At 40.6% G+C, this 25,079-nt stretch overlaps 1 protein-coding gene across 1 annotated transcript; it reads right to left on the minus strand.

Moving 5' to 3' along the window:
• Positions 1–2,286: 2,286 nt before the first annotated feature.
• POGLUT1 (protein O-glucosyltransferase 1) lies at positions 2,287–25,079 on the minus strand. The gene is made up of 11 exons (XM_019653194.1): positions 24,912–25,079; positions 24,076–24,166; positions 22,837–22,980; positions 18,449–18,584; positions 16,163–16,284; positions 10,047–10,106; positions 8,198–8,297; positions 6,021–6,079; positions 4,857–5,024; positions 3,589–3,645; positions 2,287–3,141 (listed from the first exon to the last, which is right to left on the minus strand). Exons 1-11 carry the CDS (start codon positions 25,060–25,062, stop codon positions 2,985–2,987), a joined length of 1,245 nt encoding a protein of 414 aa, XP_019508739.1. The 5' UTR covers positions 25,063–25,079; the 3' UTR covers positions 2,287–2,984.

Raw genomic sequence — 25,079 nt, forward strand, 5'->3', positions numbered from 1 at the left:
CATGGACCACTTAATTTACCCATCCCTCAAAGTGTAACACAATTTTTACCTTCATTAAGTTTCCCATCTGGACCAGATGGAAATTCTTCTTCTAAACTCCAAATCCACTGTCTTTATGAATTATTGGCTTTATAAATAATTGGCCTCAAGTCATTTTAATCACCTTCCACCTATGATGCCTCTCATATTGTTATCTCAACTACAGAGCTCATTCACGCTAGGGAGCTTGTTGTAAACATTTTCTTATCACCTACTGTTTGTGCATAGCAGATGCTCAAAAAGTATTTAATATTAAACAGGTAATTGTAATTATACCCCTCTGCCTCATTTACACCTTACCTCTGGATGCAGTAAGCTTAAGGACAGCATGTTTAGATGCATGGAAAGATAGGTTTTAATGTATTTTATGTGTTCTTGTTCCTAGTCAGTGTAGGGGTGAAGGGTGGGGAACCATCCTCTTCAGAGCTGACCCAAAGGAGCCTATTAATTTTTTTTTCTCTTGGGAATACTGAGCTGAGACACAGAGCCTGGCAGTCTCTTGAAATGAAGACAGCAGCACTCTAGAGACAGTCCCAAACTCTTGCTGAGATTCCTGGAGTTGCCCTGCTTTCTACCCTTCCAAATGTTATGAAACTTGTTTAGATTCTTTGAGATGTCTTCATATACTTCTAATAAGTTCTTTTGCTTAATCTGGCAAGGAGCAGTTTCTGTTCTTAGCAACTAGGAGAACTTGGCCTAACACAGTAGAATAAGGTGGGATACTGCTATCACACAGCTGATTCTGGCCAAATAAAAAGCATTACGTACTTGTGTTATCCAAGTACTCCAGTTCATTCAAATAAACTAAATTATTCTCCTTCCTTGAAGAAAAGTGTGGCCTTTAGCTCTCTGAGGATGAAAAGTAAGTTTGAGACCCAGTTAGTATTAACAACAACAAACAACTTTCAACAATTATGGGGATAAAAATTATTTTAAAAAAGATAACATTTTACATATTGTTACACACCATCCTCATACCATCTACACTGAGGTAAAAGGTAAATATAAAAAATCTGAGTAACATCTGCTGTATTTAAATACAAAGATGCCCTTATTGACTCTGCAAAGGGCAGATAAGATTTTGCATTGTTCCAATTGTTAGTCTTGTCCAGTCCCCCTTGGAGCCAAAGGCTAGGCAATCTGTAAATAGGATCCAGTTAAGCCAACTGTCTCCATCCACCTATCCATGCAACCATCCATCCTTCCAAAAATACTTTAGTCTCTACTCAGTGTGAGGCACTATACTAGATAATGGAGACATCAAGATAGTAAAACATTATTCCCACCCATCAAAAAGTTCACAGAAGAGTAGAAAAAAATAGTCAAATAACTGCAGTGCAATGTGATGTCATATAATACAGTCATAAGCAAAGTATTATGACTGCTCCTAACTGCTAGAATGAAGAAAGGCTTCAGAGAGAAGGTAATACTTGAGCTGGAACCTGAAGCAAAATGGGAAACTACCAGGGAAACGTAGTTTCAACTCCTAATCCAACTCTCAGAGAATTTTGTTCCTAGTTTAGTTGAGAGGAAAATTAAAATACAGAGAGAATGGTAACATCTACTAGGACCTCATATTGACAAGGTAAAACCACAGTATAACTCAGAAATACGGATTACTTATTTCTAGACTTATAGCAGCTAAGGACACCATTCCCACTAATTTTTAATACTCAAAAACAAAAATTCAACTTTAATTGTCTGCCTAATTCCATGCAATGATCTTACCAGGGATATTCAACTCCTCTAAGAAGGTCCTTAGGCTTAAAGTTCTGTGGGAGTTTAAAAGGCCAAATACATTTCTTACAAATGGAATAAAATCCTAATTTTATGTGACTGATTCTCACATTTACTAATTTTGAAACCAATTATACCAAACAGTTCTTCGGAGTCAAAGGGAAAAAACTGATTTCTCTGTGAAAAGGTTGGGCTTAAGGGGCAAGGATGGTTCTGAGTCGTCAAACTTTAACAATTTTTATCTAATAGCTTTAATCTAATAATTTTTCTTCGTTTTTTACTATGTTAGCAAGAGCATCCCGAGCGATTAAACTACGCTATCCACATGTATTTTTCAAAAAAGGAAAAGGAGGTCCTTGCAAGACATTGAGAGCGTGGACTGCTGCTAGTTACAGGGGGAAAAATATTAAGGGTGTGCAAACAGTGAAGAGTTGCTGTTCTACGCATAGCATAGTTCCTTTAAAGAGTGAAGACTACTCCTAAATTTATTAAGAGGTTTTGTGGGGTTCTTTTTGAAGACCATAAAAAGAAGGGCACGAAGGCACAAAAAGGGAACTTGAGATTCAATTGCAAAAATTACTCATGCAACTGGCCCCTTTGTATGTGGCATTATAGAAACCTCCTGAGTACCAAAGAGTTTATGCTTTTACAAAAGAAAACTACATCGTTGCATGGCACAACTATTGCTTCCTTAGACCTTTCAGGAAATGACCCCCAAGTATTTTTCACAAGCCCTATAGGACTTCCTACTTTAAAATATAGCAACAAAGATCAAGCCTAGAGTAACTGCAGAATTGCGGTGGTAAGTCGTACTAGTTCCAAATGATAGATTTTCTGCTCCAAACAATGGGACAAAAGACATCATCCCATGGACACAGTCAGTTTCACAGTGATGGACATATATATGTAGATGATCTGAGGCACAAGCTGTGATTGGTCCTAAGAAAACGAAAGGTAGAATCGAATTCAATACCCACATCTCATGATTTCTGGTCCTTATTCAGCCAAAGTGTTCAGCTGCTTCATCTGTATTACACACATTTTGGATCTTTCTTGAGAGTTGCTCTGGGTGCAGCATGATAAGGAAAACCAGATATTTGGCTTGATAACAGTATTCAAGATATAGATGCCACACTCATGGTAAGCTTCCCACCACAGAATATCTGAGATCTGCTGCCATAGAGAGGACTATGGTCCAATGATGACTATTAGAGTTCAGTTTTCAAACTTTTGGGAACAATCTGATCATAGCCTTTCCTTCTTGTTACATTATAGGACAGAAATTTAGAGTATTCAGTCAAGAGGTTCTCCCAGTAACAGGTGATGTCATCCATCTGCAAGTGGTTCATAATAAATTGGCTTCCCCTAGAGACAATATTAACAAGAACATTTAAAGCACAGCATTTAATAATACTAATAGCTTACATTTGAGTGCTTACCTTGTGCCAAGCACTGTTCATAATACTTTATATAAATGAACTCTTTTGATCCTCAGAACTAACCCTCTAGCCATCATATCTACACATATGTGCTTAGCAACAGAACTTAACTTTTTTCTTAAAAACACGTAAACAGCCAATGCTCAGAAAAAGTACTTGTTTAGTTACTTCAAAGATTTCAGTCTATTTCTATAAAGGATGGGCTTGGGGCATGTGTGAATGTGTGTTTTTCCCCCAGAGGAGGTTTAATTCTGACTAACTCTATATAATAAGGATGAAATCCAGATTTCACCATGGTGACAATATTCATATTCTTTTAGCTAGGGCAAAACGGGGGTGATAAAGTGGAAAAGGAAAAATGAATAGAACTTACCTTTCAGCAATTCCTTGAGCTATGTCATCATTTGCTTTTACAAATTGCAACAGCTCCCTAAATTGGAAAGAATTATTAGACTCTGAAATATAGACCAAGCTCATTAGTACTAAGTCTGAAAGATCATAGACTGAGGTCTATGGTTAATCTCTAGGTATATGGATGGTGGATTATTTCTTTTTTAAAAGAAAGATATCAGGGTCTTCAGAGGAACAAAATAAACAACAAAAAAAGTCCCCACACAAGTTAAAGGCAACCTGTTGTAGTTTGGGGACGTATTTGAGAAAATAGAGAAAAGTTCAATGATACACATCAAAAAGCAATAGTGGGGCTGGCCGAGTGGAGTGTTGGTTAAGAGTTGGCTTGGGCCACCGGCTCTGAGCAGCAGGGCCCCGGTTCGGATCCCACATATGAGGGCCAGTGACACTGCCCTCTACAGCTAAGATGGTGAACAACAGCTCAACCTGGAGCTGGGCTGCCGTGAGTCACCGGCGACAGCGTAGGCTGCAGCCCCTGCTGCAGTGGGCTGCCATAAGCTACCGTGAGCAGCCAGCAGCCGGCGTTAACTGCCAAGAGCCACTGTGAGCAACCGTCCAGTGGCCGGCGACCTGTCTGCCTCACCCAGGAAGAGTGCAATGATAATACCAACATGGGGCAGTAAAGCGACGTCCTCCACAACTAAATTAAAGAACAAAAGGACAGCAACTTGTCTGTTCCCCTTCCCCGATTCCCCAGCGCTGTTCCCCTCCCCTAATTCCCCAATAAAATAAAAAAATAAAAATAAAAAAGTACTTGACTTAAAAAAAAAAATCAATAGTGAAGAAGAAAATCTTCCTCCTATCTCCTGCTCTGGCCCCCTTGTGTTTCTGGCCTCTCGCCCTACCTACCTCTTCCTAGCTTCCATCATGAGAGGAAGCGTGCCTCAGCTTCACTGTGGTCAATTCTCACGATGTATCTGAAAGTTCCTTTGACAATATAATAAGATTCAATATACCTATCTTTAGTATTTAAGAGGTTAGATCTTTTTCACTGCTTACTGTCTAAATGTTAACATTTTGAACCAGCCCAACAGTACTGTTTCAAATTAAATCCCACTTATAGCCCAGTTGGGTAATAATGCAATAATATCTATGTGAATGAAAAATTAAAAAGAAAAAAAAAGCTTTCCATGGAAAAAGTCATCAGGAGTAAATGCCTTACATGGCTGGGGACTTAAGAAGTAGATTGTGGGAGTCATTAGAAACTCTGCTTGAGAGGGAGTGGCTTACTGGACATTGGAGAGATCTGTTTTGACTGGGATATAGTGAACCCACGGCTTTAGTTGTGGATAGAAGAATTCCAGCCACTCATCACCAACATGGAAAACAAGTGAACCACACAGGAAGAGGTGTTTGAACCGGAAACTTGCAGCTACACCTCGAAAATTAAACAGATACCTGGAAAAGAAAGAGCAAAACATCCTTGATATTATATGCCTGCCGCCACAAATATGACCTTGTTTCCCTTAATCTCTTCTTTTCTCTCCTTATATGATCCCTCTCCCCTCTCTTTCCATTTTCATTTTTCAGGGACACATCAGTATGTCCCTGTGGTTTCCATAAACTCCTTCCTGTTAGCAAAGGCTACAAGTTATTCCTGGGAATGTCAGGATGAGGTAAGGAGGATACTTTCTGCAGGCAGAGCTAGATAGGGCCAGGAGCTGGGTGCTAGGTAGAGAGGACACAAGGCTCAGATGGAAATGATACCTCACCCTTTCCTACAAGCTACTCAAGGCCTAATGTCTCTAACTCATCATGCCCCACCCCCTGCCTTGTTTTTCCCATAGGGTACCCCATCTGGTCAAAGGCATCCCATGTTCCCAGCCTTCAAAGAATACCCCCTGGAAAAAAGCTATCTCAGAACATTTTATTTCCAACATTTCTCATGCATGCACCCCTGTTTCCGACCAGAAGTTGCTTCTGTCCTGTAGTCCCCATTGTACAGTGTAATCAGCATTCATCTCTCTAAACCTCCCCACTGCTCCCCCTCCTGATCTGGTTTTACCTGTTCATCTAATTCTTAGTCCTAGCATTTAAATATATTTTAGTCACATATGCTTTATTCATGTTGAACCTTAAACTGTTTTATTAACCTGGTAAATACTCCATCTAACTTCAGCTGTTGGCTAGTGGGATGTAGAGAGAGGGAATCCCATCACTTTGATTACTAGCACACAAGTTTTATAGAAGCAGGGACCATATTTCATTGTTTCTGCAGTTCCCACTGAACTCAGGCCAGAGCCTTGTGCACAGCAGGCTGTCAGTAAATGACAGCTAAATGAATTACAGTGAGTTTCATAAACCCTAGCTGGGTGCTGGTATTAAAGTTCTCACCCTGCTATTAATGTTCCCTATTGCTATTTCAAGAGCAATAGGGAAACCAGGAAGTCTTACTTGTATTTGCAGTGATCCACAAGATGGACATCCTTAGCAGCTGGCTTTCCCAAGGTATCCTTCAAGTGGAAAGAAAGTTATTAATGTTAGCAGTAGTAGCATTTATGGAAGACCATTGTGCAGCAAGCATTGGTAAATATTTCATTAACATGACCTCATTTAAGTCTCATAAAAAACACAGTCAGGAAGCATTACTACCCCATTTTATAGATGAAGAAGCCAAGGCTTCAAGATGATAGGAGACTCGCGCAGGGTCATGGGGCCCTAAGTTGTAGAACTAGGGTTTTAACCTGGCTCTGTCTGATTTTAGAGTTTAAGCTCCTCTAAAGCCTTATGAACTCAGAGGTCATGGCCTGAAGCACGTTTTATGTAAAGTGGTAGATAGTGGGCTTAGAGGTATAACCCACACACAAATTTTGTTGACCATGTAAAGTATTTGAAATATTCAAACCACTGCCAACATTTATAGCTGGTAGGATATTTCTTACAAAAATCCAGATTTCCAACTTTTCTTGTAAAAAAAAAGGACGATCTGGTAAACCAGGCTCCTATCTCCCTTGGCAGCGATGAGTGGACCTTTAGCACGCTCTCCTGCTCACGCCTGTTGCCCCAGAGGCACTTGAGTTTGAGACCCCCATCTATGCATATTCTAGTCACCTCAGCAGATGGTAAAGTTCTTGATCAGGAGAACAAATCTTCTTTGCTTTTGCAGTCTCCCACTGTAAATGCTCTTATGAATGGATACATTTTTTTCATATTTTTATTTTTTAACAAAGTTTCTTAAACTTCATTTGCTCCTGGTTGATTGAAACTATCAAATTATACATACGTGCATTTCAAATATACACTTAGTTTTTACCACAAGAAGTTTAAAATATTTTTTTTATATCAATCCCATATGGAACATGGAAATTTCAGATGAGTACATTTCAGGCTTAACGTTCTTGAATAAGGCAAGAAGTCATCGAGTTATGAGGACAGAGATGCACTCCAAACTGAAGAAGCCAATCATTGCTGGCTTCACCTTATAATCACTTGGGGGAGTTTTAAACAAATGTAAATGCCTGGGGCCGGCCGAGTGGCGGATGGTTAAGAGCTGGCTTGGGACGCCAGAGGGCCCCGGTTCGGATCCCACATATGAGGGCCAGTGACACTGCCCTCTACAGCTAAGATGCTGAACAGCTCAACCTGGAGCTGGGCTGCCGTGAGTCGCCGGCGACGGCGTAGGCTGCAGCCCCTGCTGCAGTGGGTTGCCATGTGCTATCGTGTGTAGCCAGCAGCCAGTGTGAGCGGCCAGCAGTCGCCCATGAGAGGCCATCCAGAAGCTGGCGACTGATCTGCCTCGCCCAGGAAGAGCGCAATAATGATGCCAACTTGGGCCAGTGAAGCAACGTCCTCCACAATTAGACTGAAGAACAAAACGACAGCAACTTGTCTGTTCCTCTTCCCCCAACTCCCCAGCGCTATTCCTATCCCCCAATTACCCAATAAAAATCTTTTAAAAAAACAAAAACAAATGTAGATGCCTGGACTTCATTCCCAGAGAATCTGATTCATTTTATTCATTTTTAAACTCTCTGGTTGGATTGTATAGTCAGGGTTGAGAACCACTCGCTCAAACCAGGGTTTGGCAATCTACAGTCCATAGACAAAATCCAGCCCACTGCTTGTTTTTGTATATAACCCATAAACTAACAATATTTTAACCTTTCAAATGGTTGCAAAAAATCCAAAGAAGAATATTCTATGACATGTGAAAATGACATGACATTCAAATTTCAGTGCCATGAATGTTTTTATCAGAACACAGCCACACTCATACGTTTACATATTGTTTATGGCTGCTTTCACACTGCGATGGCAGAGTTGAGTAACTATAACAGAGGCCTCATGGTTCACAGAGCCTAAAATATTTACCATCTGGCCCTTTACATGAAAAGTTGGCGACCGCTGGTTTAAACCTTCAAAGTAGTATAAAACACTACTGAGATTGTGGGCCAGAAAAGCAATGTGACTTTGAAAAAGAACAATTTACATGTATGCTAATACTATATGGAACTTTCTCTACATTTACCCCACCACTGACAGGAAACGCAATCTGAAATTCTACCCAGGTGGCAATGTTCTGAGGGAAAAGGTTTACGGCTGTAGTTTCTATTCAGATGATTGGTGATTACTTTCATAGATTTCCAGGCCTGGTTTTTGGTGTACTCTGCGTCAACAAGTTTTGGATTTTTCCGAGATAGTAGAATGAGAGGATCTCGTTCTGGACTCGTCCTATGAAAGAAACACATGACATAAAATTACGTGTCCTACACCATGCTCCCTTATTTTTGGAGGGTAAGCAGTAATTGGATCCAATACAGTGATGGTACAAACAGATGGACAACTTATTGTTTACTTCAATAGTAGAGGAGGGGAATACTGAATATTGCAGCATCTAGGTGGTCCTGGGCTGTCCCCACTTTACCCTTCAGGGGTGGGGAGTATTTGGCCCTTCTTTGCATGTATCTAGTCTTTAAGATTATGTTGTTCTGATCATTATAGCTGTGTGACTAGGTAATCACCACTCACCAAAATAGCTACATGACCTTTGTTATGTATGCTCTGTAAAGTCCAGTATAATATTTAAATTAAAAAGAAAACTAAAAGGCTTAAAAACCTGATGACTCTATGGAGAACAAGTACCAGCTATGGTTCAAGTAGCAGATGGTCTTGACGTTTGAGGCATCATAGACCCTCCCCCACCCCAAGAATCTGATAAGAACTGTGGACCCCTCCTCTAGAAAAATGCACATATGCCCCTATAATTTCAAGGAAGTCCTGAAACCCATAAAGTCCACACATGAATCCCAAGTTAAGAATCTGTGATCTCAAGGTTTGAGGATCAGAGAAGTTGGTAAGTTACAGTAAGCACTGGCTGATCAGCCCATCTGTACTCTAAAATCCACTGCCCATGTAAATAGAAGGTGGGATCTCTGAAAAGGACTCATCAAGAAAACTATAAAACACTTCTCTTTATTGTCTCTTTTATATTCATCTGTTCAACACACAGTTATTGTGTATTGATGTGGCAGATATTGCCATTGGCACTGGGGATACAGAGCTGAACAACACAGAAAGGGGCATTCCCCAGCCTTTTCCCTTTCCCTCTGCCTCTATTTCTTCCCTGCTTCCCTCTACATTTTCACCAGTCTCACTCTGTACTCTCTGCCACTATTGGGCAGCCACACGGTCTGATGAAAAAGGCAATCTGTTGATGGTTCCTGCTCTACCATTAACAAGCAGAGTGACTGGGTTAGAGCATAAGATACTCCTAGGAAACTAAACTCTTAGGCAAGAGGACAACTCATCTGTTCTGTTCAACGTTACATATTCAATGCTCATCACACTCATGCCACTCTGTAAACATCTGTTGAATTACTGGATGAACTTTACTTCTTTGAATTTTAGTTCAATTAAGAGTTATTTGGGCAGCGTCGGCTGAGTGGCTCAGTTGGTTAGGAGCACGAGCTCTGAGCAACAGGGTTACCGGTTTGATTCCTACTTGGGCCAGTGAGCTGCACCCAAGCTGAGCTGCCAGCAGGTGGCAGAAAGGTTCAGCTGGTGAGAGCACATGCTCCTAACAATAAGGTTGCTGGTTCAACTCCCATGATTGAACATGGTACCTTGAGCTGAGCGGCCACAAGCTGCTGATGGCCGGCTGGATGGCGACTGAACTTGGGACTGATCTAGTTGCATCCTCCATAACTAAGATTAAAGGACAACAATTTGGCTGCTCCCTTCCCCCAATTCCCCAACATTATTCCCTTTCCCCAATTCCCCAATAAAAGCTTTTTAAAAAAAAAAGAGCGATTGGGGCAAATAATTTGAGTTCTTCTCTAGTGTAAAACGCTGTGATTCTACATTTCTTTCTTAGTTATTTTCGCTTTCTTTTTGAGGTAGAGTTTGTTTCATCCTCAAAATTACTTATATTTTACACATTAACTGGAAAAATATATTTAAAATGTCAGAAAATATAATCACCTTGATCCTCGGAAATATGCTGTGGAATTTTTCTTTTTCCATGGCCACTGTGCTGCTGACCTAAAAATAGAGTTTGATTAGTTTTTATGTTTTTTCTTAACTTATATAAGGATGTGTTTTAACCATTTCTGAAGATTAATTCAGAGTTTTACATTTTTAAATAAGTCTGAGCCAGGCTATTCAAAAGAAAAAGTCTAGAATACATTATGTTCTCTTTTTTTATTGCTTCATTCCTCTGGAGATGCTAGCCAGTGATATCTACACATTTTTCAAAGACATGTTCCCAAACACTACATGACATGTTTAGACTATTTAATTCAGTGAGTATTTAAGACAACGAGCCTTTCTTCTCTACTTTAAGTAAAGTGCTATTGATAAAATTAACATGCAGAGAGACCCGCAGAAAATACCAGAAATTGAACTGACGGTAAGAAAACAAAACAAATCATTCCCTGACTGCATGTTTTGGATACGCAGGAGGATCATCAGATTTAACCTGATTTTGCAAAACACCCTGGTTTTCTCAAAACTGTACTAAGCGCTCCATAAAGACAAAGTCCCTGCCACTCATTCCCACACCAGCTTTACTTGCTGAAACTACGAGCTCATAGATGGATCATTGTTAACTTTCGTCATAGGAATCCTGCACAGAAGTCGCCGAAGCATCGTCCTCTGAAAAAGGAGAGGGAGGCCTTGAATTGGCGTTAATGGGGAATTGGTGGTCTATATTACCTTAATGAGAGACTTAGGGTATAAACTTTTTAGGTCGAGTACTTTTCAGGTACATATAGTGTTACATTACTCATTTCTTTCAGCTGAAAGCACTGCTCCATATTTCATGGCTTATCTTCTAGCCCTTTCTTGCTGGATCATCTTTACCTGATTCTCTAGTCCAAGGCCAGCACTGTCTCAGCCTCTGCCCTATATTCCCTCGCACCAAAATATAAACATTACAGTACTGCGGGTTTGTTTTTTTTTTGAAAGATTTTAATTGGGGAATTGGGGGAGGGGAACAGTATTGGGGAACCGGGGAAGGGGAACAGACAAGTTGCTGTCCTTTTGTTCTTCAGTCTAGTTGTGGAGGACGTCACTTCACTGACCCATGTTGGTATTATCATTGTGCTGTTCCCAGGTGAGGTAGTCGCTTGCCGGCCATTGGATGGCCACTCACAGTAGCTCACGGCAGCCCACTGCAGCCCCACTGCAGCCTACACCATTGCCAGCGACTCACCGCCGCCCAGCTCCAGGTCGAGCTGTTGTTCACCATCTTAGCTGGTGAGGGATAGCATCACTGGACTTCATGTGAGATCTGAACCGGGGCCCTGCTGCTCAGAGCTGGTGCTCCCAAGCCAACTCCTAACAAACGCGCCACTCAGCCAGCCCAACGTATTTTGTTTTATGGGTTTTTTTCTCCCAGTGGAAGAATGATATACATTCATTATATAAAATTCTAATGGAAAAACTTTAAAAAAGTAGAGAAATCATCATCTAATTTCCCTACTCACAGATACCCACTTTCAATAGTTTAACGTTTCAGTGTAGAATTTCCTTCCAACGATTTCTCCATATCAGGGTTCTCAACTGAAAGTGATTTTGCCCCTCTCCCTCAGAGGACATCTGGCCATGTCTACAGATATTTTTTGATTGTCACTACTGGGGGATTAATACTGACTGGTAGTGGGTAAAGGCCCAAGGGATGTTGCTAAACATCCTACAAAGCACAGGACAGCTCCCTACAACAAAGAATGATCCAGAGCAAAATGTCAATAGTTTTAAAACTGAGAAACATTTTTCTACATAACAGAGATCATACCACACATGCTGTTAGGTAACATTCTTATAAGGACATCTATTACAGATAAGAGCCAACACCTATATAGCACTTACTATGTTCCAGGCACTGTTCTAAGTGCTTTATACATGTATTAACTCGTTCTCACAATCTTATGAGGTGGGTTTTATTATACTTACTTTACAGGTGAGGCTCTTTGAGAGGTTAAGCAATATGCCCAGAATCACACAGCTAACAGCCAGGGTTTGAACCCAGAGTCCCTGCTTTTAAGCCCTATATTACTTTATTTATTTTTTTTTAAAGATTTTTATTGGGGAATTGGGGGAAGGGGAACAGACAAGCTGCTGTCGTCTTGTTCCTCAGTCCAGCTGTGGAGGACGCCGCCCCACCGGCCCAAGCTGGCACCATCACTGCGCTCCTCCCTGGCGAGGCAGATCAGTCGCCGGCCTCTGGACGGCCGCTCACGCTGGCTGCTGGCTACACACGGTAGCCCATGGCAACCCACTGCCACAGGGGCTGCAGCCTGCGCCGTCGCCGGCAACCCCCCGGCAGCCCAGCTCCAGGCCGAGCTGCCGCTCAGCATCTCAGCTGTAGAGGGCAGTGTCACTGGCCCTCACATGTGGGATCCGAACCGGGGCCCTCTGGAGTCCCAAGCCAGTTCTCAACTATCATGCCACTCGGCCGGCCCCCTATATTACTTTCATTTTCCATTCATGCACAGTATTCCATCTGATAGCTATGTCATAATTCATTTCTTATGGATGGGCTTTTAGGCAGTTCCCAACTTTTTGCTTTAAGAAACAACACTGTAGTGAATCATATCCTTGTACTCACATCTTTGCACACTTGTATAATTAATTCCTCAGGATAAATTCTGGAAGTGAAATGGTTGGGTCAAAGGATCTACACACTTTAAATTTTGATATATATTGCCAAACTACCCAACAAAAAATAGTGTCAATTTATACTCAAATTTTTAGTACAGTAAGTCCCCAACTTACGAACGAGTTCCGTTCCGGGAGAACGTTCTTAAGTCGGATTCGTTCGTAAGTCCAACAAAGTAAGTCTTATACACATTTCACACTTCCTAGCAGTCCTCTCCACATCACCACTGCTTTTCCTCTTGCTTCTGGACATCCTGGGCTCTGATTGAGTACTGTGCTACTGAACACTATCGCACTGTACAGTAAGCACACAGCAGCACAACTGTTGCAATGTCCAGCAGACACGTGGGCTACTTCCGCGATTTGTTCGCATCTACCAATGTTCATAATGCAAGGTCCATTCGTATCTGTGAAAGTTCGCAACTCAAATGTTCATAAGTCAGAGACATATTGTATAAATATCCTTGGTCCTTGAAAAGTTGTGTTTAATATACACAGATTTGAACGATGTATCATTTCTGTTTTCTCTCTCCCTCATTCTTCCTACTCATCTACTCACTCTTCAAAAGATCTACATTAGGATTTTTTTTCTCCAGGAACACACTAATAATAGTGGGCACCACAGTCTGGTGTTGCCCCGGTCCTCTTTGATTACCCTCTCCCCACCACCCTGTCAGTAGAAGGTGAAATCTTTATAGCTACAGGAACAGTAAAAAATAAGTCAATAGGAACAAACTCCTAAGAGTATAAAAATAGAAAAATGGCAGGCCACTATCAATGCTGACAGATAAACATGCAGATTATTTAAGTTTCAAGGTAAGAAACGAAATCATATAGCTGGAGATTCTGAGTCGAAGGCTCTTAAAAATAAAATTGCAGGGCCGGCCAAGTGGCACGTTGGTTAAGAGTTGTCTTGGGACGCCAGCTCTGAGCAGCAGGGCCCTGGTTCGGATCCCACATGGGCCAGTGATGCTGTACCCTCGACAGCTAAGATGGTGAACAACAGCTCGACCTGGAGCTGGGCTGCCGGGAGTCTCCGGCAATGGCATAGGCTGCAGTGGGGCTGGCCGGCAGTGGGCGTGAGCTTTTGTGAGCGACCGTCTAATGGCTGGTGAGCAACTGCCTCACCCGGGAAGAGCACAATGATAATACCAACATGGGCCAGTGAAGCAATGTCCTCCACAACTAGACTGAAGAACAAAAGAACAGCAACTTGTTCCCTTCCCCGATCCCCCAACGCTGTTCCCCTCCCCCAAGTCCCCAATAAAATCTTTAAAAATAAAATAAAATGAAATTGCAATTCTATAGTCATGAAGAAATTCAACTGAAGAATATAAAGAGAAGGTATCAAAAGAAAAAAAGTTCATATAAGATTAGATTTTTAAAACATATTCTCTCTCCCTATAAATTGCTTATTAGTTTATAAGGAGGGAAACAGTAACTACACAGTGAAGGCAATGGATAACACCTTGACTAGGTGATCAAAATTAACATCATAGTGAGGGTTGAATGAATGAAAAATCACTTATTTAAGTATGTACAGTATTTAGACCAGCAATGCATAAACTGAATATGATCATGAGGAAATGGACAAAACCAAACCAAAGAATGTTCTATAAAAGAGCGGCCTGTATTCTTCAAAATGTCAATGTCATGAAAGAGAAAGTCAGATGGAAGAGCTCTTCCAGATTAAAGGAGACTAAAGAGACATGACAACTACATGAAAAACATGATTATGGACTATATCCTATACTGGAGGGGAAGTACTATATAGGATATTATTGACACAATTAAGTGTTGTATCAATATTGTTTACTGAATTTGATAATTCCAGTGTGATTATAAAAGAGATCACCCTTGATCTTAGAAAATACACAACTAAAGTAATAAGGAGTAAAGGGTCATAAGGTATGGAACATACTCTCAAATAGCCCAGAAAAAAACAACTTATGCATGTATCACATATGCAGTCTAAATGTAAATGTCCATCAAAAGACCTAATGAAGTAAGTTATCATCCACACAACAGAATACCATGCAACTGTTAAAAATAATGACGTAGCTTCATATGTACTGACATGAAAAGATTTTTAAGACACACTGATAAGTGGGGAAAAAAGTTACCTAGGTTAGACATGTTTATAAATTTTTATAAGCATGTATAGGTTTCATAATCAGAAAAAACGTTGTCTTTAAAGATTTTTTTTAAAAGTAGATGTATAGCAGTTGGAAAAAGAGCTACAAAAGGTGAGAAAAGGGTATCTACAAATACCTGAAACAAAAGGATTAGAAAATGAAGTCCAAGAATAATTTGGAGAAAAAATGGTAAAGACTATTTTACTTTTCCCTTTCTCAAAATTATGTTCAAAATTAAAAGATAAATAAGAAATGATGGCCTCGATGTCTTGAGAACATGAGTATCATTAACTGGTAAAGTGGAGAGCATAATGCACTCAGAAACCTGAACTCCAGGTCTAGATTGGTTCCTGAACTTGATCAAGTCACTAAACCCATCTGGGCCTTGGTTAACTCATCCCTGAAATAAGCAGTTGGACAAATACATTTTCCAGTTCCAGTTCTATGAAGTATGATACCAAGTTATCTTAAAAAATAATTTTCAAATTATACATATTGAATAATAGACTTTTTTTTTTTTTAACCCAAAGTGCTCTAACTGTTGCTGAGGACTGTGACCCCACACGTTTCTCAAGGGAAGGGACATTCACTCATCCCCTTTGAGTCTCCAGCTACGCTTAGTAGATGATAGAATTTTGTGGAAATAAAGTTGAATTAAATTATTGCTTCCCCTATACCTGAGAGAAGACCTGTATAGTCTGTGTTTCTAGAAGTTTGCTAATAAGTGCCAATGTTGTTTAAATCATTAATGTAAAATGTAGCTAGATAAGAACCATCTGCAGCTTGGATGACCTGGACAATCTAAATTCTGAAGTGATGGCAGGATGGAGTCAACAGGCCAAGGCATGTCTCAGTCATGTATCAGAGAGAATCTGGAGTAAGCCTGTCCCAGAGATACATATGGGACATTTATGCCACCCCATCCCCACCTAAAGCTCTGAATTATAAAGGATATTTATGTTCCTCCAAGTGATAGTCTATCCTACCCCACAAGACAGTCATTAATTTTTTTTTCTAATTATGAAAGTAATTCACTCTTATTCAGAGAATCTTAAAAGCATAGAAAAAAATTAAAGAAGAAAAGAGGCACTGCTGATACTTTAGGGTAGGTTCTTCTGCTCTTTTCCTATGGATATATCAATATTTTTATACACATACAAAGTTGTTTATGCTATAAATAGTGGTTTTGTCTTTTACTTTTGACCTAAAGTTAGTCATTTTAAAGGAAATAATTGTTTATACTCAACTGTTTATTTCAAGAAGATCCACAAAGAGGAACAAATAAAACCTGTTTAAGGGACTTACCTTAATAGATCTTCTCTGAAGAGGTCCCACCGTCCAAGACCCGTAGGATAAATTGGCCAAACAGCAGGTCCCCCTTCCCAAAATGTCCAAGCAGGATACATGATATCATGGTACTCTGATGTCTTCAACAGAAACAAAAGATTGTTCTAAATCAGTCTCAGAACAGAGGGAGAAGTAGCAAACTGTCTTCATACCACAGGATCTGGACAAAGGCCTTACCCTAGTGTCACATTGCCAAAGATATATCTTCCCTAGTCTTCAAAGTCTAGACTCTAGACATTAAAAGGCAAAAATGACCATGGGATAAAATTCATGGGTTCACTAAATCTCAGAATTTGAAATCGCATTGACGGTTAACTTTTCCAGTTCCCCAAAGTTCTGTTTCTCTAGAGGACATACACTGTTAGGGTATTCAGTTTAAGGAAATAATATATCCAATTCTGAAAGATCACATAGCTCTCTCATCTTTGAACTGCTATTATGCTTGGTGTGTCTTACCACTTTTTGGTTATTTCCTAAATGAGTCTTTAGTGAATTAGAACTACAGAGAAATGGTCAAGAGTGTGGGCTCTTGAGACAGAACATCTGAATTTGAATGCTGACTCCACCTCTTTCCAGTGCTAGGCAAGTTACTTAATCTTTCTATGCCTCAGCTTCCCTACCTTTATAATGGGAGAAATAATAATATCAATAATACTATTTATATAATAGATTTATTTTGAATATTAATGAGTTATACCCGTAAAAAGCTTAGAACAGCGTGTGACACACAGTAGGTGTTAGTACTACCTAACACTGTGGCACTATTGAGCGCACATTGATTGGTCGATAACTTCTTAATTATTCATTGATCAGCGTCAAAAGTGTAGATGGGCAGAATGAGGGGAAGGGGTGTTATCCCACATCTTTTGAAAAAAGTTTGAAACCATTTGTTCTCTTCTTATGGTTACTTCTGTTTAAACCCTGGCCACTTATAAACCTCTAATTCTGTTTCTTCCATTGGAATTACACATGCAATATACTATCTGCCTTCTCTCAAATACTTAAAAAATGGTTTGCGATTTATCAAGCAGCTCAGACATTACAGCTGCTCAATAGAAGCTGCACAATTACTATAAAGTTGACAGACTAAAGTGCCTCCTTTGGAAACTAAGAGTTCCTGGTTAAAAAAAAAAAAAGAGGAAAGTAAGGATGAAAAGAAAGTAAGTATACTGATGGTCATACTTTATTATCCACAGAAACAACAGATAAATAACGAACAAAGTCCTTACTGACTTACATGGGAGCCTCTATCTGTTCTTCTGGAAGGGTTTCATGACAAACAACGGGACCAAGCATTTTTGAGAAATGAGGCTAAACCATGGTAAATGCAACACAAATGTAGCCTCGGCCCACTTGCAATACAGGAAATAAACAAGTCTAGAGAGAAAGTAAACTGTGATAAAGAAAAAGGGGGGATAAAAGGTCCCTCTGCTTTGGAAAAACCAAATCAGAGATGACGTTCCTGTTCTCAAAGTCTATAGGGGTTTCCTAAACCCACTCTTGCCCATAGCGCCTTCCATCCACTCTCTTCTAGCCTCCCTGGTCCCCGCCCCCAAATGTGCTCATACCTAGTCTCTAGGGAACCAAGGCCCATCCCTGCCAATACACCACTTACAAGAACCTGGGTACTGGCAAGTTATTAATTGTCCTAAATTCGCCAAGCCCACAGGTGTGTCCTAGTACTCGTATGTCTGCATAACTGGGCCCAAAGATCACTCCCTCACGAATCCCTCTTGGATATCCCAGGCCTATCCCCTCAATGTGCTGCTTGGGCACAAACTGTGTGGAGTTATCTAACACCTTTGATTTCACTGTTAGCCATGCTGACAGATAGGCTAGATGATACCCAATACTGTGACTGACGTAGAGATTGTAGGAGCTCAACAAATATTTTTGAAGGTGTTCCCTAATCCCAAGCCCATGAGCTTCCTTGGGTCTCTCTCTCCAAAGGATCTCAGAACCCCACCTCCAACGTCCTATAGGCTCCGCAGGCCTCTCTCATTCCTCACCCTCCGTCCTCAGCCCTGTAGACACTTAAGCAACCTCACATTACTTACAGGTCCTCATCCCCATTTCCTCAGTCTTCTAGCTCAAGTTCTGTGAAGTTAACAGGAACACAGGCTCATTCCTGGATCTCGGGCCTCATCCTCACCATCACCCACTAGACTCCGTCACAGGACAATCATCTGCTCATACCCCAGAGGACCACCTTGCATCCCCTCATATGGTTCTTCCTGTACTTACCTTACTGAAGGAGAAGACTGGAATGGCAGGCTCCATCCACTTAGGAACCTGAGGATAATCTCGTACATTGATCACCATCTCCATGTCAGGGAGGTGTCCGATAACTTCCAAAATAAAGTGTTCAACACCACTACACCTGTCAACCAGAAATACCACAGATTCACCAGAGCACTCACCTAGTACCTGCTGAAGGACAAGGTAGGGTCCCATGTACACTTTTAAAGTAAGACAAGCCCCCTGGAATAGCTATGTATGATGTTGGATGGGTAGTAGACTTGGTGGCGTTATCACTTTGTGAGGGGTGTAAATTTCTAATCATTATGTTGTTTTGTACACCTGAAACTAAAAAAAATTTAATAGTAAAGTAAGACAAGCCAGTATGCAGATCATCGGCCTACTGCAAAGCCTCAAAAAACAATGCTCCTAAAAGGACAGCTCCACCCTTTGATATTGTGCAAGTTATCTTTTCTAGCTACACTGCTTCAGCTTCCAATACTAAATAAACATTTCCAACTGGATCATCAAAAGTTGAAGATAGTACTATTGCAACTCCTACCACCAATTTTCTATTCATCCCCAGTTCCTTTATTTCCCCTATATGGAATACTTTAATTAGTAAGCAAGAGGAAAATTCTGATAAGAACTGGAAAGGCTAATTTTCTAATTGTGTCCCTTAGGCTTGCTTGTCACAAGACATTAGTTTTATTTCCACTATAATTAAGTCTCACAGTTCATGTGGAAAGATAGGAAACCTTTCATTATCTTCAACCTGAAATACAGAACACTATCAAAATCAGTTTTGCAAGCCAGAAAGAGTGTTATGTACACAATCATGAAAACTGTAATATAGCATACTGACTGGACTCCTGGGAAATCCTCAGGGGATTTCTGGGAAGAAATAGAGGATACACTGACAGCTTAGCGTCTGCCCCATCCTTTGGGGTCCTGACCAGCACTATATACACTGGTGACAGTATTCCAAGGCTTGACCAAAATTTTCTGGCAGCATGGAAACAAATGATTTAAAACATTGATTTACACAGAGGGAGATAACTGCAAAAAATATCAGTGGTCCATAAACATAAGAAAAGATGCTGAATGGTATTAATAATAAAGAAGTGCTCAAAAGCCAAACTTGTAAAAACAGAGAATAAAATGGTGGTTGCCAGGGGATCAGGGGTGGGGTACAGCACAGATGCTGTTTAAGAGTACAAACTTATGAGTAGTAAATAAGCCCTAGAGATCTAATGCACAGTACAGTAAGTCCTCACTTAATTGTTGAAAGGTTCTGCAACATTAAGCAAAATGATGTGTAACGAAACCAATTTTACCATGGGCTAATTTTAATTGATATAACTTAACTCCTACCTACATCAGTGTTATAATGAAACGACATTGAATGAAACGATATTCACAGACCTATTGTGTAGTGAATGTAGACAACAGTAATACATTATAATCATCAAACTTGCTAAGAAACTAGAACTTAATTATCCCAACTACTAAAAAGAAAGGATAATTACGTAACGTGATAGAGGTGCTAATTATCCTACGATGGCAACCATATTATAATATGTAAATGTATCAAATTAACATGTTGTACACCCTAAATTTATACAATGTTATATATCAAATATATTTCAATTAAAAATAAGTAAATAAAGTATCACCATGAAAAAAAAAAAAAAAGGAAAACAGCCTAATGAAGTAGATGCCAGTTTTCACCAATCAGATTGGCAAAGATCAAAGAGTCAAGGTAACAGTGCTGGTGAGGGTGTGAGGTCTATTCTGAGCATGTGTTCCGAGTTGGTAAAAGTGTCAATAGGCATAACCTCTTTGGAGAACCATTTGCTTCTATTTCTGAAGATTTAAAAAACACATTAATTGATTAATTTCACTTCTAGGGATCAACCTGCAGGTATATTTACATAAAGCCTCAAAGGTGTATGCACAAGGATGTTTACTGCTGCACTGTTTGTGTTAGTCAGAAATCAAAGGGAAGTGCTGAGGAATAATTTAAATGTCCGCTGATAGAGGACTCAGGAAATCCATTAAATGGATTATTACGCAGCTATGAAATAGGTGCTCTCTATGTACTCTTAAGGAACAATTTCAAAATCTACTGTCATATGGAAAAGAAAAGTAAGTTGCAGAACCTAAGCTATAGCATGTTCTAATTTGTTGATGAGTCTAGATAATTGTATATGCATACACTATGTCTGGCAGGGTATACAAGAAACCTGTCTTTTGAGAGGGGGACTCAGGGAGTAGCAGTCTGAGGGTCTAAGTGAGTAGAGAAACTTCCTTTTCATTGTTCATCTTTCTGAGTTATCCAAATATTTTACCATGTGCATGTAACACTACTTTGATACTAAAAAAATAAAACTAGTTTAAAGTTTTAAAAAATATACTATTGCAGTACCTTTATATGTAACAGCTAAAACTTATTTTCTTTCACCTTTGGCTTTGAAAATAGCATTCTCTCACATATTGTATGATTCCATTTATATAAAACTCTTGGAAATAATCTATAATGAGAGGAAGCAGACCAGTGTATGCCTGAGAATGGGGGTGGGGCAGACAGAGGGTGGGGGATGAGGAAGGGGGGTGTGGGAGAGAGGGACGCAAAGAGGCACAAGGACACTTTTGGGAGGGACAGATATGTTCATTATTTTGGTGTATATTTACATCAAATTGTACACTTTAAATGTATGCAGTTTATGTCAACCATACCTCACTAAAGGTATTCTTTTTTAAAATGCCATTATTCTCCATCTCTGAAGGGATGCACCTCCAGTGTTAATTAGATGGTGCTTTGGTTCCTCAGCAAAATCTCTCAGCTCACCCTTAAAATTGAGTTTATATTACATTTTGCCCAGAACTGAATTTTTAAAATGCCATACAAGTTTCTGAATCTGCGTGAAATAAAAGTTTCTAGACCTAGAAAGACATTATTGTTGGCTAGATGGAAATCTGAGATATTACACAACTGTGTCCATTTCATTTAAGAGTACTGATCTGAATATTTCATTCTATTTCTGTTCTGTGCAACTGTTTTCCTTAGTTGTGTGTGTAGCTGGGATAAGGAACTTTCCATGTATTAGAAATATAGACTATTTTATTGTCAATAGAAGGTCCTGTGCTCCCTTAAGAATATTTCTAAAAGCTCCTGATCCTGACCAAAATGCTCTGAGGTCTGGAATAAGAGGTATGTGCCTTTCAGAAACTTTGAAAGTATTTAATGTCATCTGTAAATAGCTCAGCTAACTGTTAAATATTGGGTAAGCTTCAAAGTCCAATAATATCTATAGTCGTATTTTCTTTCTTACTTGTAGAAAGTAAAAATTCCTCTATGCTCATAATTTTTAAGGTTCTATTATTGTCCCACGTAATGAAACAAATGTCTGTTGAAAATATCTCAATGATCGTCCCCACTACCACCTTATTTTCCCTTGACATTTGATAACCAAAAGGTAACTGTGATTATCTACCTCAGTGTAGTGAGGTATTATTATTTTCATTTTTGTTGTTGTTTTTATATATTTTTGAGAAAAAAAGTATTAATTTGTAATAAAGTTGTTATTAAGAACAAATATATAAATCCTTATGTCAAAATGGATGCATGTTTTTTATAATATTGTTCACTTATTTTACCTTTAAGGACAATATAGATATTGTTTAGAAAGAAGATCTTAGATAAGGCAAGGTCATGCCCTCTGAGTTTTGTACTTTATAATTCTATAAAGATCTGAGTTTTCTTAAAAAAAAAAAAAACTCCTAAAAAGGAGCTTATCATTTGTTGTACATAATGCTGCCTAAACCCAAGCTCAGTGCTTGACCCTCCCTACTTGCTCCCAGGCCTCAGCCCACTGATTTGTTACCTCAACTCTCACACCTCAAGTCCTGGCTAGTGTAGCCCGCATAATCTGCAGCCCAAGTTACTCTCGACTTTCCACCAGCTTTCTTCGAATACTTGGTACCTAGAACGATACTTAGCCCTTGACAGACTACTTAGCCCTTGACAGACACTCAATCGATGCGCCTCTTCCTTCAGCCCAGCTCACCCCTGCTAGGTCTCATCAGCCTGTGTCCTGCGGCTACTCTATCCTGGGAAGGATGAGACAGGGCAGGGCTATAGCCAGTACAATCAGTGATATGCCCAAGCCTCAGGAAGAGAGAGGAGACAGGCTTTAATATAGGAAAAAGGAGGACAGGTGTTGGCAAGAAAAATTCCCAGGAGAGAAGAGCTTGTCATTATTTTGCAATCCTCTGAAATGTGAGGAGGCCATTTGCTTGTGGGTCCCTTTAATCAGCTTCTCTCTAAGAACAGTATCAAGAAAGCCCACATGTAATAAGGTCAGAAGATATATTTACGTCATAATTCTTACCTTGAGGGAAACATGCAGTCATTTTCTCGGTATAATCTATTCTTAATGATCTGATAGTGAGTTCCTAGCTTCCGTCTGACTACCTCTGCCATCATCTTCCTTGAGATACCTCCTCGGAAAGGAGTCAGATCCTCTTCTATGACACTAGGAAAGAATGGAAATCATCAAGGAAAGCAGGTCAAGAGAGTGGTACCATTCCACCTACATCCTTTCTGTTGGTTTAGGTTTAATAGTAGAGAACACAAGAAGCTGAGGGAAAGAATAGAGCAGGAGCAGGAATGAGTACCTGTCCCTTCAGAAGCACCAATAGGTAATCTAAAACATCAGCAACAAAAAAGCCCCGAAAAGGAAAAAGCAAAGTCAATTTCTTTTCTTCCTCCCTCTATCTGGATTGCCCCTCCCTTGCCTGATGCATAGTCCACCTTTCCTACTCACGCCACACCCCGTGTCCTCCCAGTCACTGCAGTCCCACTCACCTCCCCTTCGCTGAATCCCACAGAAGGTATGATTTATGCTTTGCAGTCTGACACTGTCTGATTCCCTCGGTCTGGTCTGTCTGGCCCCCACACACCCCATACTCTAGCAGCCTAACAGCAATAACCAAAAATTACACTGTTTTGTATCCCTTTTAAAGTTCAGTACATAGAAAGTTTTCAATAAGTATCATAAGTATCAGGTCAACTCTCTGAGGAGTCATGGAATAACATAATGAGGCGCTAAAGGACTCTGATATTTAGCTGATGGGGAATCTGAGACCCAGAGAAGTTAACTGGCTTGCCATGGGGATGATTAGTAGGAGATATGGGACTAGAACGTGATTATTGTTTTTGAAGTAATCTGTCTTCCATACCACACTCCAACCCTAATTTGCATATTTAAAAATAACCAACAGGAAAAGTATGATTAGATTTACTTAAAAACATGTTCATTCCTTCAACAATATTTATTGAGTATTTACTATTATAATAGCTAGCACCAGGGATACATCAGTGAATAAGACATAGAACTTGACCTCAAGAAGCTTTCAGGCCAGTGAGGAAAACAGACAAGCACATTTGCTAATTCCCACAGGGAGTCAGTGGTGATGCTGAGGCCACCAGTGCTTCTCCTACAAATGGAAACCTGTCTGCTTTCAAAATATACTTGGCTCTTTGACAACTCCAACCAAGGTCCCTTGGGGATTTTAGAGGACTTCCTGTGAGGAGAACTAAATTCTCAAAGACAAAGCAAAGAACTCACCCATGGTAGCAGTTGCAGTTTTGACTTGAACATGGTTCATAATTCTCCAAAGATCTGTTAATTTGGTCAATAAATACTTTCCATTTTGAACCTTCAAAAAGTGAAGTAAATGAAGGTTAACAAAATACCCCTGAGCATTCTTATTTGCTAGCCGCAGGCACGCAGAACCAACAGAAGGCCAAAAGTTTTAGACACCCCCTTCCCATCCCACGCGTAGAAAAGAACGCCAGGAAAGATTCATTCTGTAACTCTCCAGCACTCATGTTAAGTCTGCTCCTCTATTCCGGCTGTCAGGTGTCCAAGAAATTGGAAATTTTCCAAGCTTAATGCCGGACACTTAGAAGGTGAATGGCATACTTTCCTACCTTGTACTAATCAAATTGAGTCCAATAAAGAGAATCAATTGAAAGCCACAGACATTAACCTTCCCTTCATCTCTTCTGGCAATGGCCTAAGAACACACACGCGCGCACACACACACACACACACGCGGCAACCACGAATTGTCCCACAATGTGTTTTAGGGAGGTGCAGAGTTGCCAAACGCGGGAGATGCCCACTATGGGTGAACAGGGGAATTCCCTTTCCACCCCACTATCACTCCGAATACCGGAGGATAGGTTACTCTCCAGGGTCCTGGGCAGAAGCAGCAGCGCCCGACACCCAGGCACTCACTCTCCGCTCCAGGGAGCCCCTCCCCCGTGCCCTCTGCCCAGCTCCGCGTTACAGCGGCCACATCAACCCGGTGCGGGTCGCACCAGGGAGCGAGGGGGGCGGCAGAGCGCCTCTGGACGGAGCCCGACCCAGCGACAGGCTCGGCCCCGCTCAGAGCCCACCTGACTCCTTCTGGCGGCCCGGCACTGGGGACAGGAGTAGCAACAGCAGCCACAGCCCAAGCTGGGAGCGCGCCCACCGCTCCATCGCCAGCGGAGCCACTGCGGAGTGCCCCACTGCAGCGCGGGCGGAAGCACGGCCCCGCACAAACATGGTGGGAGCTGCACCAC

This window comes from Hipposideros armiger, unplaced genomic scaffold, assembly GCF_001890085.2.
Source record: "Hipposideros armiger isolate ML-2016 unplaced genomic scaffold, ASM189008v1 scaffold_8, whole genome shotgun sequence".
Lineage (NCBI taxonomy): Eukaryota > Metazoa > Chordata > Mammalia > Chiroptera > Hipposideridae > Hipposideros > Hipposideros armiger.